At 40.4% G+C, this 14,264-nt stretch overlaps 1 protein-coding gene across 2 annotated transcripts in view; it reads right to left on the bottom strand.

Annotated features, from left to right (window-relative positions):
- Positions 1–14,264, bottom strand: part of CPNE4 (copine 4) — a 686,953-nt gene that overhangs the window by 185,443 nt on the left and 487,246 nt on the right. For both annotated transcript variants that reach the window (XM_059889222.1, XM_003585702.5), the window contains exons 4-5: positions 11,152–11,223; positions 8,442–8,516 (exon numbers count right to left, since the gene is read on the bottom strand). In XM_059889222.1, the coding sequence (XP_059745205.1) occupies positions 8,442–8,516; positions 11,152–11,223 (147 nt within the window). The remainder of the gene's footprint in view (positions 1–8,441; positions 8,517–11,151; positions 11,224–14,264) is intronic.

Here is a 14,264-nt window from a genome sequence, read left to right as displayed (position 1 = left end):
GTTTTTCCAGTGGTCAGGTATGGATGTGAGAGTTGGACTCTGAAGAAGGCTGAGTGCTGAAGAATTGATGCTTTTGAACTGTGGTGTTGGAGAAGACTCTTGAGAGTCCCTTGGACTGCAAGGAGATCCAACCAGTCCATTCTAAAGGAGATCAGTCCTGGGTGTTCATTGGAAGGACTGATGCTGAGGCTGAAACTCCAATAGTTTGGCCACCTCATGCAAAGAGTTGACTCATTGGAAAAGACCCTGATGCTGGAAGGGATTGGGGGCAGGAGAACGACAGAGGATGAGATGGCTGGATGGCATCACTGACTCAATGGACGTGAGTCTGAGTGAACTCCAGGAGTTGGTGATGGACAGGGAGGCCTGGCGTGCTGCCATGGGGTCACAAAGAGTTGGACACAACTGAGAAACTGAACTGAACAGAACTGAAAGAGAAAAAAGCCCTGTATGCAAAAAACTATGACACTGATAAAAGACATCAAAGATCATACAAACAGATGGAGAGATATACCATATTCTTGGATTGGAAGAACCAATATTGTAATAATGACTATACTACCCAAAGCAATCTACATATTCAGTGCAATCCCTATCAAACTACCAATGATATTTTTTTTTTACAGAACTAGAATCAAAAATTTCACAATTTGTATGGAAAAAGACCCCAAATAGCCAAAGCAATCTTGAGAAAGAAGAATACAACTGGAGGTCTCAACCTTCCTGACCTCAGACTATACTACAAAGCTACAGTCATCAAGATGGTATGATACTGGCACAGAAACAGAAATATAGACCAGTGGATCAAAATGGAAAGCTCAAAGATAAACCCACACACCTATGGGCAGCTTATCTTTGACAAAGGAAGCAAGAATATACAATGGAGAAAAGACAGCCTCTTCAATAAGTGGTTCTGAGAAAACTGGACAGCTACATGCAAAAGAATGAAACTAGAACACTTCCTAACATCCTATGCAAAATAAACTCAAAATAGGTTAAAGACTTAAATTTAAATGTAAGGCCAGAAATGTAAAGCTCTTAGTGTAAAACATAGGCAGTACACTCTTCAACATACATCAATCACAGCAACGACAGACCTCATTGGGTCATTGCAATAAAAATAAAAACAAAAATAAAGAAATGTGACCTAATTAAACTTCAAAGCTCTTGCACAATGATGGAAACTATAAGCAAGGTGAAAAGACAACCCTCAGAATGGGAGGAAATAATTGCAAGTTGAAACAACTGACAAATGATTAATCTCCAGAATATACAAGCAGATCACGCAGCTGAATACCAGAAAAACAAACAACCCAATCAAAAAAAAAAAAAAAAAATAGGTGGAAGATCTAAACAGACATTTCTCTAAAGAAGAGATACAGATGACCAACAAACATATGAAAAGATGCTCCATCACTCATTATTAGAGAAATGCAAATCAAAACTACAATGAAGTATCACCTCACACCTGTCAAACTGGCCATCACTAAAACATCTACAAAGAATAAATGCTGGAGAGGGTGTGGAGAAAAGGGAACCCTCTTGCACTGTTGGTGAGAATGTAAAAAGATACAGCCACTTTGGAGAACAGTATGGCGATTCCTTCAAAAAATGATAACCCTGTACGCAAGACAGCAAAAGAGACACAGATGTATAGAACAGTCTTTTGGAATCTGTGGGAGAGAGCAAGGGTGGGATGATTTGGGAGAATGTCATTGAAACATATATATGTTATCATATGTGAAACGAATTGCCATTCCAGGTTTGATGCATGATGCAGAATGCTCAGGGCTGGTGGACTGGGATGACCCAGAAGGATGGTATGGGGAGGGAGGTGGGAGGGGGGTTCAGGATGGGGAACACATGTACACCCGTGGCGGATTCATGTCAATGTATGGCAAAACCAATACAATATTGTAATTAGCCTCCAATTAAAATAAATAAATTTATACTAGAAAAAAAAATTAGGCGTAGAACTACCATATGACCCAGCAATCCCACTACTGTTCATATACCCTGCTGCTGCTGCTGCTAAATCGCTCCAGTCATGTCCGACTCTGTGTGACCCCATAGATGGCAGCCCACCAGGCTCCCCCGTCCCTGGGATTCTCCAGGCTAGAACACTGGAGTGGGTTGCCATTTCCTTCTCCAATGCATGAAAGTGAAAAGTGAAAGTGAAGTCGCTCAGTCGTGTCCGACTCGCAGGGACCCCATGGACTGCAGCCTTCCAGGCTCCTCCATCCATGGGATTTTCCAGGCAAGAGTACTGGAGTGGGGAAACCATAATTGAAAAAGATACATGTACTCTAATGTTCACTGCAGTACTATTTACAATAGATAGGACATGGAAACAAGTAGGTGCCCATCAAAAGATAAATGGATAAAAAAATTATGGTACATATATACAATGGAGTATTTCTCAGCCATAACAAGGAAAGCATTTGATTTAGTTCTAATAAGGTGGATAAACTTAGAGCCTGTTATACAGAGTGAAGTAAGTCAGAAAGAGAAAGAGAAATATTGCATATTAACGTATATATAGCTACATTCCATGGGGCTGCAAAGAGTTGGGCACAACTAAGCACACACACACATAGAATCTAGAAAGATGCTACTGATGAAACTATTTGCAGGGTAACAATAGAGACACGGATATAGAGAGTAGATATGTGGATGTGGAGGGTAGGATTAATTGAGATAATGGCACCCCACTCCAGTACTCTTGCCTGGAAAATCCCATGGACGGAGGAGCCTGGTAGGCTGCAGTCCATGGGGTCGCTAAGAGTCAGACATGACTGAGCGACTTCACTTTCATGCATTGGAGAAGGAAATGGCAACCCACTCCAGTATTCTTGCCTGGAGAATCCCAGGGATGGTGGAGCCTGGTGGGCTGCCGTCTATGGGGTCGCACAGAGTTGGACACGACTGAAGCGACTTAGCAGCAGCAGCAGCAGTATTGAAACATATACATTACCATATATAAAATTAGATAGTCAGTGGAAATTTGTTGTATGACCCATGGAGCTCAAATCTGGTGCTCTGTGACAACCTAGTGGGATGGGATGGGGTGGGAGGTGGGAGGGAGATTCAGGAAGGAGGGGACATGTGTGTACCTATGGCTGATATATGTTGATGTATGGAAGAAACCAACACAATACTGTAAAGCAATTATAAGCTCTGAAAAAACGAATTATTCTGATCTGCAATTTTTTTTTTAAACTACTTCTATCAAAAGAAAAGAGGCATTTACTTGTCTTCATGGTTTGCAAAAATAATATACTCCACAATAGCAGTTCTCAAACTTTTTGGTCTTAGGACCATTTTATACACTTAAATTATTGAGGACACCAAGGAGCTTTTGCTTATGTGGATTATATCTAACAATACTTTACCACATTATAAGCTAAAGCTGAGAAATTTTTAAAATATTCATTTGTTATATCATTTTAAAAATAATAAATATAAACCCATTATATCATAATAAAATAGCATTTTAATGGAATATAATTATATTTTCTAAATGTATAAAATTGTCAGAAGAATCCCATTATGTTACACTTTGTAAATCAATTTAATGACTGGATCAATAGAAGGCAGTGGGATTCTCATACCTGCTGCTGCATTCAATCTCTTGTGATACTAGGCATCAGTACTTGTGATGCTGGATACTAGGCATCCAGTAGTTTCTGGAAAATCACTGTACACATGTGACAGAATGAGAATGATGATAGAAAATAATGTCCTAGCATTGCTATGAAAATGGTTTTGACCTTATACATTCTTCTGAAAGCGTCTTGGGACCTGGGACCACACCTTGAGGAGTGCTTCCTAATAGCATACATACCCTCATCTTCCTCTTCCCTGGATCCCCTCTTCCCTGAAATACATGGGAATATAACCAAGTTCTCCACAGCCCAAGACCAATCTAACCTGTGTTCATTAAGTCTCTGCCCCCCCAAAAGATTTAGATTGTAGTTGGACAAACTGATTGGGTTTCTCTCTGTCACTGACTGTGAGTGTGGGTGTGAGTGTCTGTGGTCTTGGGTAAGTCATTTCACATCCCTAAACTTTGACATTTTCATATGTAAAAGAAGGCTATTTGTATTAGGCCAGAGTTTTCTACCAGAGGTATGTGGATAACTGGAGAATTACTTCAAGGAGACTGGGGGCCCAGATGTCCATAACTATTCTGAATTGGATATAGCATATTCATACTGCAATTTTTCAAATGCAGGTAGAAATTAGTTGCTCTCATGATACTAATTAGCAAAATGTTTTAAATTAAGAGAGCTGTTTACCCCAGTGGCTTTTAGTCATGGTCTATTTTGTCAATTAATAGATATAAGTTTAACTGTTAACAGGAAGGGAGCGACAACTTCATTTGGTGCTAAGGCTAGAAGGAGGTCTTCCTTGAGAAGCTCTGGGAACTATTTTACTAGCTGTGACATGAAATAATTGTCCTGTCTTATTCTGATTCTGTCACAAAAATACTGTGGCAGGTTGCATTTTCCACTACAATGTCCACACGTTTTTTTATGCATTATGATTTTGCCACTCCCCTACCAAGACATGGAGTCATTTTCCTCCCCTCGACTCTGGGCAGCCTTATGACTCACTTGTAACCAACAGAAGCAGCAGAAGGGATAATGCATGACTTTCAAGGCTAGGTCAGAAAAGGCCATACAAATGACAGTGTTTTTATGTCAGTGCTACTTTCCTCAATTTGTCCTACCATCTTCTTCCCCTGCTGTGTACAGCTGAAACTAACAGAACATTGTAAAGCAACTATCCTCCAATTAAAAAAAAATTAAAAAAAGGAAAGACCACACAGCTTTCACTGTCTTCTCTTGGAATGATATCTCAAGCTAGCCACCATACAGAAAATGTGATAAACCTAAGACCACCATGAAGGCACTCTGACTGACCAACCTGGGGAATCCCAGCCATCTAGCAATCCTACGTGCCAAGCATGTGAGCAAAGCTCTTCCACCAGCTGAGTATAACTGCTCTTAAGTCACTTCAGTCGTGTCCGACTCTGTGTGACCCCATAGACGGCAGCCCACCAGGCTCCCCTGTCCCTGGGATTCTCCAGGCTAGAACACTGGAGTGGGTTGCCATTTCCTTCTCCAATGCATGAAAGTGAAGTCGCTCAGTCGTGTCCGACCCTCATCGACCCCATGGACTGCAGCCTTCCAGGCTCCTCCATCCATGGGATTTTCCAGGCAAGAGTACTGGAGTGGGGTGCCATTGCCTTCTCTGAGTATAACTGAGTGAACTCTTTTTAATTTTATTAGTTATTTATTTTTGACTGTGTTAGGTCTTCGTTGCTGGGCACACGCTTCTCTAGTTGCAGCAAGCAGGGGCTACTCTCTAGTTATGGTGGGCAGACTTTTCATGGCAGTAGCTTATCATGTTGTGGAGCATGGGCTCTAGGGTGCATGGGTTTCAGTAGGTATGGTTCACAGGCTGTAGAGTGCAGGCGCCTTAATTGTGGTGCATGGGCTTAGTCGTCCCACAGAATGTAGAGTCTTCTTAGATCAGGGATTGAACCCACATCTTCTGCATTGGCAGGTGAATTCCTAACCACTGGACCACAAGGGAAGTCCCTAACTGAGTGACTTCTGTCAACGTCATAAGGAACAGAAGAATTGCCCAGTTGAACCCTGCCTGAATTTCTGACCCTCAAAATGATGACATATAAAAAAGTAGTTGTTAATCTAAGTCAACAGGTTTTGAGGTAGTTTGTGATGCAACAATAAATAACCAGGCAGCAGTGTCTTGGTGAAAATCATCAGGGCTCGCTGAGCCTGTTTCCTGAAGAGTTTGTGTGAGCTGATCTTCATGGTATCATCTTGCTCCTCCTCTCTACAGTCTCTCTCCATCTGAGACCATTCACCTCCTAGTCCACACTGGAGCAGTGGCTTCTGCTTTGTTCTGAACAGGGCCCACTCCTCTTTGGGTGCCTGAGTCTGGGAAAGATCCAACCTCATTATAGAAGACCTGTGGTCTGTGGCTCCAGGTCATTGGGGTCTCAGTAATTAGCAATCTACACAGTCCAGGGTGGGCACAGCCATTGAGAACCATGGTAGGTGTGGATGGGGATCTTTCAGTTCTGTGAGCAAGTGCTTATTTGGATGGAGGGAAGCTGCTTATACACCTTAGAGCTGATGGGCCAACTGACAAACCCCCATTTCCCCTTGCTCATAAAATAAATCAGTTGGGGTGCATGACTTAAGTGGAAAGAAATCATGAGAAGCCATGAAGTGAGTAGTTTAAAACTGCTACACTGTGATCCAATGGCTTAAAATGTCCCCAGGTAAGATACTACAAAGGAGTCTGGTGAATTATTCTGAAACTTGAAGATGATAGAGAGAAAGATCCTGATAATCACAGGAAGTGAGCGGTAAGATCTTACACTCCATTGACACCATTGCACTCTGTAGTTCCCAGTACCTCGTTCAGCTAATGTCAAAAGGTGACAGTTTGTGAAAGTGTCACACAATCCACTCAGGATAACAAAAAAATCCAACTATGATTTCTTCTTAAGAACAAAGTCTTTCCTACTATTCCAAGGCAGAATGGATTCCCTTTTCAGGACACTCTGATTATGTATCATCCTCCTATAGCGTTGGTATCATTATGTCATTTGTTGTTTAAATTGATGTGTCACTTGGATGGTGAATTACAGGTTTTGGATATAAGACTGGCTCCAAGGATGCCCATTTCCCATCAACAGATGCATGACAAGCACACAACAAAGGTTTGGTAAGTGAATGATGAAGGAGTGAATGAATGAACTGATAAGAGAGTGAATTATGAACACATAATTAGGCTGAATACTCTTTGTGTATGAAAATGAACTATGCCAGGATATGAGCTGCTGCTTAATACTATGGGGAGCTGTGAAAAAAGTTTTTCCTTTTTCTAACACCTACAAGCAATTGTTTGAAAAAGTAGTGCCACATCCCCAAATCGCCTGTTTAGTTGTATGCTAGGAAAATGGCTGCTGCTGCTGCTAAGTCGCTTCAGTTGTGTCCGACTCTGTGCAACCCCATAGACGGCAGCCCACCAGGCTCCTCTGTCCCTGGGATTCTCCAGGCAAGAACACTGGAGTGGGTTGCCATTTCCTCCTCCAATGCATGAAAGTGAAAAGTGAAAGTGAAGTCGCTCAGTCATCTCCAACTCTTCGAGACCCCATGAACTGCAGCCCACCAGGCTCCTCCGTCCATGGGATTTTCCAGGCAAGAGTACTGGAGTGGGGTGCCATTGCCTAAATGCACTGGTGGATATGAGGTTATGGTTGGATAGGAAACATTTTTTTTAAAGGGGTGGAATCCATAGGATTTTTTCTGTATACACAAGACTAACATGGCCTGTGGCTGCATGGAAATTGTGAGATATAACTGAAAGAGTGCAGATGGAAGTCAGGCTGACCTGGGACTGAGTCCTCAGAGTCACCACCAACTAGCAGGGTATCCTTCAGCATGTGCTTTGCAGATCTCCCACTTAGGGAATGTAACACTGCTGTTGTACTCCGAAATCCAGTCCTGCCCTCGTTCCGAGGCCAGGCTGCACAGGGGCTGCTCCTAGCCATTGCTGTGTGTGTAGGGGCTATAAAGGCACTCATGGGAGACACACAGGACTCCTTGCTGGCTTCCTTAGACTTCCTTCCTTAGAACCTTCTTTAGAATCTTCCTTAGACTACGTGGTGTTGCAGAAACTGCCACCTCTTTCCCTCTCTTCTTTACTTATATTCAGACTTGCATTGTGGCCTGTCAGCTCTCCTAGATTTCCTTCTTGTGTTCCCTACACAGGCGTTTCTCCTAATAAAATCCTGCTTGCATCATTAACTCTTTCTTGGTGTCTATTTCTTGGATTATTTGGACTAACACATGGAGTGACTTTAGACAATTACTTTATCTTTGAGCCTGTTACTTCATCTGTAAAACAGAGTTAATAATACCTGTTACATGGATGCTATAAGAATGATTAACTGTAATCATGCTTGAAAAGCTCTTAACCCCATGCCTGCAAATATGATGCTTAAAAAATGCTACTTTTATTCCCTTTCCCATCTTCTTTTTTCCTTTGAAAAGCTCCTAGCAATGGGTTTAAATCACATTCACCTATGCCATGTGACCTGTAGCATTTGGGAACAAATGAAGTCTTAGTGTAATAAAACTGTCTTAATTATAAATTAAATTAATTATAATTATTAATTATAAACTTAATTATAAAATTGTTTTAATTATAGTCCTCCCTTCTTCTCATTAACTGATTCTCAATTAGGGGGAAGTCTTACTTTCCATCCTCTCTGAAATCATTGATCTGTTTAATAATGTGAGTTGAAAGGGAAAAAATAGCTTTGAGGGGAAATCTTATTAAGCTTTGTGTGTTAGCTTTATTACTTTCTTCAATAAGGCTGATGCCAAACACTTTACCTTGTCATCCAGTTTCCGTGCATTGAAGGCAAGTTCAACATAGTCATCATTACCAGATAATTCCTCAGCAATCACCTAAAGGAAAAAAGCATTCATCAGGAGCAGTGGCAGTTGGACCACTCAACCCAGGGATTCATGAACAATTTAGCTCGTGTTTGATCCAAAAATCAACAAAGACTGACACCTGGCATGGAGTTTCCCACAATCCAGTGAATGTGGCACAGCAAGTCCAGGTGTGCAAAGGAAGTCCCTAGAACAAACCACAGAAGATAAGGAGACCTCACTGGTGCTGAGCATGAGAACATGAAATATGGGGTGTAAGCTGGAGGAAGACATTTTAGAGGAGTAATTAGGGAGAGCTTCTCCTTCAAAGGCCACACAGCACTGAACAGGACGTCCATAAATAATTATATATATTTTCTTCTTTGGGAAGTGACCAAAAAATGAGGAGCAGGCAGCAATATTTCTCCACTGTTTTCTACCAGACCCACAAAGGATTGTGAAATAAACTGGTCTGTATGGCCCTCCCAAAGGTTATAAGGTCATCAAAGAAAATTCTAATTGTCATGCTTTACAAAAGACGGTCCCTGGACTTTTTGAGATGGAGAGAGAAAGAGGAGGGAGGAGAGGGAAGAAAGAGAACAAGGATCTAAACCCTTAACTTCAAAGAACAGAGAATTCTTGACAACAACTTTGACATAAATGAAGAGATAATAGTATCTAAAAGCCTGTTTCATAAAAAGTTCACTTCCTAATATTGGATAATGACTCTTAAACCCTTGAAGCAGAAATTGATGGGAAAAGGAGAAAAACAACGACAACAACAAAATACGGGACCAATGTAGTTGCACATAGGTTAAACTACTTCTAAGTCATGTTAAGACTTCACTATGCATTCAGAGGCCATAATGCCTCTGACCTTGTGGATACCCTTGTCAAAGTCATTATGTGAAGACATTGAGTTTTATCTCCATTCTATCTGAGCTAAACTTTTTCATTATGAGTTGCATTCATCTGTTTTGAGTACACTTTGGAAGCCTCTGGAAATTTTTATTTTATGCATAAAATTAAAGCTAAAAGAGCTATCTATATAGGGAAGGATCCCTCCAAAGTTGTAAGCACCTGAGGAATAGAGAACATGGGTCCATACAAAATTCAAGTCATTTTTGAATTTTTGCTATAAAACTCAAGAATGACTTGATAAACCAGGAATCATCATATTTAGGTTGTTCATTTGATTCTCTTTTGTACTTTAATGCCTCTTATACTCCACTTGAACTATGGCCTTCAACTATCCTGTGTTATAGACATCTTTGTAAAGATGATGAAAGTTATGACTTTCATCTGCAAAGCCTAGAAAAATGTGCACATATTTTCAAGTGTTTTCCAGAAGCTAGAGTAATTGTTCTGACCCAAGGATCCAAGATCAAGAGGAGTTTTTAAATATTTAAAATTAGGAAGGAGATTGAGTTTTTATGGGCTGTGTAGAGAAAGGAAATTCCCAATACTTCTGAGAGAAAAGGTGGGAAGATGAGCTTTTGTTTTCCTGGGAAGGAACCGTGGTAGATCTCATAACTGGGTTCACCATCCCAAGTCTTTTCTAGGACTGTGGGCTCTGTGTGTGAGTTTTTTAGAGCACTAGTGGCACCGTCAAAGTCCATTTGAACCATTTGTTCATGATTGAAAATGGTAGTCAAGAAACAGATCTGATACGACTGCATCATTTAAAATATCCAAACCAACAAACCCAGCTAAGTTCTTGTGAGAACAGTCCTAACTTTGACCAGTAGATATAAAATATTTTTAAATTCTTCCTTAAAAATTGGCTTAATTTTTTTTAATGAATCAGTCACTTTTGAGTTAAAAAGGAATGTTCAAAGAACTTAGGTTTTCCTCCTAAGGCAATTTGCCTTGCAAGCAACTCAAATTCTTCTGGCACTTTTTAAACCTATTATTTTTTGCCCACACAACTAAATGGTTAGACTACTTTATCTTTCACAAGATCTTCAATACAAGATGCCAAAGTTTTAAATCCTGGAGTTCTTCTTGAGCATTGCATGTTTTATTTAGAAATACTTCCAGTTTTGCCCAAGAGAACATTCTGTAATGACAGACATGTTCTGTAATCTGCACTGTCCAGTATATGGATCTACTGAGCACTTGATATGTGTGGCTAGTGTAAGGAATGACTATTTGCTTTTATTTAATTTTAAATAATTTTAAGTTGAAAAATCACATGGCTACCAAATAGAACAGCGCAGCTCCAAACTATCATATTAAAAAGAAGAGTTAAATGCTAGGCTCTCTGATCATTAGGCAACAGACCAAACCTTGGACTAAATGCTATTAGATGTTTTTTCTCAAGAAACTGAGAAGCTGGGATAGGTAGCTTTGATAATTTGAAAATGCCAGACAATTCCATATTCTTACTATGATCAATAACTTCTTTCTTTGTTCCCTGCTAAAACCTATACTTAATTATAGAAGTGCTTAGTTGAAGTGAATGGCCTCACTTTCAAATCCTTTTTCCTACAATGAAAAGGTTAAAATTGTGTTATCAGGAAGGAGAAAGATTGGAAAAAAAAAAAAAAAGAGGCAACCGGTATAGCTGAGCAGTTATAGGATCAACCCCTAACATCCAGAGGGTCAGCTTCCCATGAGGCTGGGTTGGACCAGCAGGCTCCATCTGGGCACCTGAGGGAGGGCTCACCGTGATGGAAGATTTCCCTGCTGTGTTCCCGTGCTTCAACAAGGATTTGGACAGCTTTCTCTGGGAAACAATCTGTATGAAGGAAACACAAGGTGGAGATACTGGTCATATATTTGCAGGTATGCACTTCAGTATTTTTCTTATATAATTCTACATTTACACTTCTCCTTTAAATTATGACACCAATGTCCACTTATTTTCCAAGGTTCTTCTACAAACCTCTGCTAAATACAGGTCATTCTCTCCTTTCCTCTTACAGCCTGAGCTGTGTGAGTGAAGGATTACAGATAATTTAGTCACTTAGGAGGTGGCTTAATCATTGCTGAGACATTTATATTAAAATTAGACAAAACATGTTGGATATGTAAATTAAAATAAAGATGATGTTTCAGAATGATCTCAAATTAGCACTAAAACCTCTGTGCAGAGTTGGGGATGGGGTGAAGGGAGGAAAGAAACTCAAGGTCTAAATATATACCTCCTGTATCTATAACCTCTAGAGTTCTATTTTTAATATATTCATTATGAAGCTATAAAGTAAGTCATCAGGAGACTGATGTTCAAACAAGCCAAAAGGAGTAATTGGGGTCCTCTCCACAATTCGGTGTCAACTAAAATCATCAGTCCACTGGGAATTATTCTCATTAGAACCCACCCCATCCCCGTCTCATTTTCTTTTCTGGAAGGGAAAGATGGCAAGGCATTGAGGCTCAGATGTACCCAATGATTTCTAAAGGAGACAAAGCTTAAAAGACTTGAGCGAAAGCCATGCTCTCAGGAGGGAGAACAAAGTCCCCAGTTGTTGTGGCACATTCTATCTGCAATGGCCCCAGTGATCCTTGCTTCCTGGTGTTCTTGCCTTTGTGTAATTCCCTCTCCTGAGTGTTGGGTGGATCCAGTGATTTGCTTCTAATGAACAGAATACCGCAAAAGTGATGGGATTTCACTTCGAAGATTAGGTTCTGAAATCACCCTGACTTCTTTCTTGCTCACCATCTCTCTTTCTCTGTCTTTGCTCTTCGGAATGCAGGCTGCTAGGTTGTGAACAGCCCTCTAAGAGCAGCCCACATGACCAGGAATTGATGTCCCCACTCAACAGCCAGTGAGAACCAGAAGCTGATCTGCAGCCACGGTAAGCACAGAATAGGTCCTCCCCGCAGGTGAGCTTTGAGATAACTGTGCCTTGACAATAGCCTGTGAGTGACACTGGTCCAGAGGACCATTGCTGAAACTCCTGACACACAAAAACTGTGAGATAATAATTTTTTTTTTTTAAGATTTCAAGTTTTGGGATAATCTTTGATGCAGTAATCAGTAGAAGTACACATAATAGGGAAGGAGATCACTGTGAAAAGTAGGGGCATAACCTTATTCTCTGAAATCCTTATTTTGTCTCTGTGTTAGAGCAATATCAGGAGTGTGCTAATATCTAATGCAAAAAAGCTCAGAGAACTTCCCTAGCAAGCAGATTGAACTATCCTAATGTTCAGTTTGCTATCCCCTGAAGAGGAAGGTGTGTTTCCATAAAAAATCACTAGTGATGATGATGATGATGACATCAAGGAAAACAATGGGAGCTCCCATGTAAGAACACAGATTATGCGGCAAGTGCCTTGTTCATTCCAAAAATAATTATTTAGCCCCTCTTGTATGACAAACTTGGTGCTATGCCCTAAGAATAGAGTGGTGAGCAAAGTCAGATACAATCTCTGACTTCACGGAGCTTACATTTTCAGTAGATGAGACAGCAATAAATCAGGGCTTCCCAGGTGGTGCTAGTGGTAAATAACCTGGCAATGCAGGAGGCATAAGAGATGGGGGTTTGATCCCTGGGTCAGGAAGGTCCCCTGGAAGAGGCAACAGTAGCCCTCTCTAGTGTTCTTGCCTATAGAATTTCATGGACAGAGGAACCTGGCGGACTACTGAGCAAGGGGTCACAGAGTCGGGCATGACTGAAGCGACTTAGCACAAGCACAAGTAACACACCAAATGGTCAAACAAATGTAACTTGTCACAAAGGAGAGATGTACTGGCCATGGTGGGGATGATGAATGGGATAATTGAGGGTGAACCATTTATAAATCTCTGGCAACAGGCCAGGTGAGAGGTAACAGTGACTTTTGAGATGGAGAGAAAAGACTGGATTTATGAGATAAATGTAAAATAGTCAAAATTTGGAAATGGATTGAATATGGAGAGAGTGGGAGGCATCCTAAAGGCATCATTGAATCAGACAGAAATGCCCTTCATTGAGTTGAGTCAATGAAGAGGATATTAAATTGGAAGGCAAAGAACAAAATTTGAGGCAGAAAATACACTGGAGTAGGTTGATGAAGAGAAAAGAGGAAGGAAATGGATAAGAAGGTAATTCTTTCAATAAGTTTTGCTATAAAGTGGGGAAGAGAGAAAAGACCCTGTGGGCAAGGAGAAATTCAGTAAGATTTCTGTCTTAGTGGTCACTATGTTGCTAACTTTACAGCCCTACAAATTTGGTAGTATTAGTTTCTTTTGATAGAGGAGCAAAGCTGTACACAGAATTTAAGTAACTCTCCTATGGTTATAGAGATAAGAGGGGATATACCTGGGATTTGAACCTGGGTCTGATTCCAGAAACTGACCTCCAGTTACATTATAACTGGTAAGGAAACTCCTAAAAGAGATTCAGAAAATGTCCACAATGGGGTTTGTACTACATGTGTTTGCTTTTAAGCCCTAGATCTCATGTTAGTGCCTAAGTCTCAGTGAGTAAGCCTGGAGAAGATGGTAAAGAAATAATTAAGTTAAACCTTAAGAATGAAGTAATCTAAAGACACTGGCTTTGGTTAAGCTCACTGTGGCATAATGACTAAGAACATAGGTCTTCCGTTGTAAATATGTAAGATATTTTCTTTATCCACTCATCTGCTGGTGGATATATATGTGTATATATAATATATATATTAAATATATATATATATATACATAATGGAATATTACTCAGCCATAAAAAGGAATGAAATTGGGTCATTTTAGTGATATAGATGGACCTAGAATCTGTCATATGGAGTGAAGTTAAGTAAATAAGAGTAAAAACAAATATTAACACGTATATATAGAACCTAGAATAATGATTC

This window comes from Bos taurus, chromosome 1 (genome assembly GCF_002263795.3).
Source record: "Bos taurus isolate L1 Dominette 01449 registration number 42190680 breed Hereford chromosome 1, ARS-UCD2.0, whole genome shotgun sequence".
In the NCBI taxonomy this organism is placed as follows: Eukaryota; Metazoa; Chordata; class Mammalia; order Artiodactyla; family Bovidae; genus Bos; species Bos taurus.
Note: the sequence above shows the minus strand (reverse complement) of the source record. Positions and strands in the feature narration are given on the sequence as shown.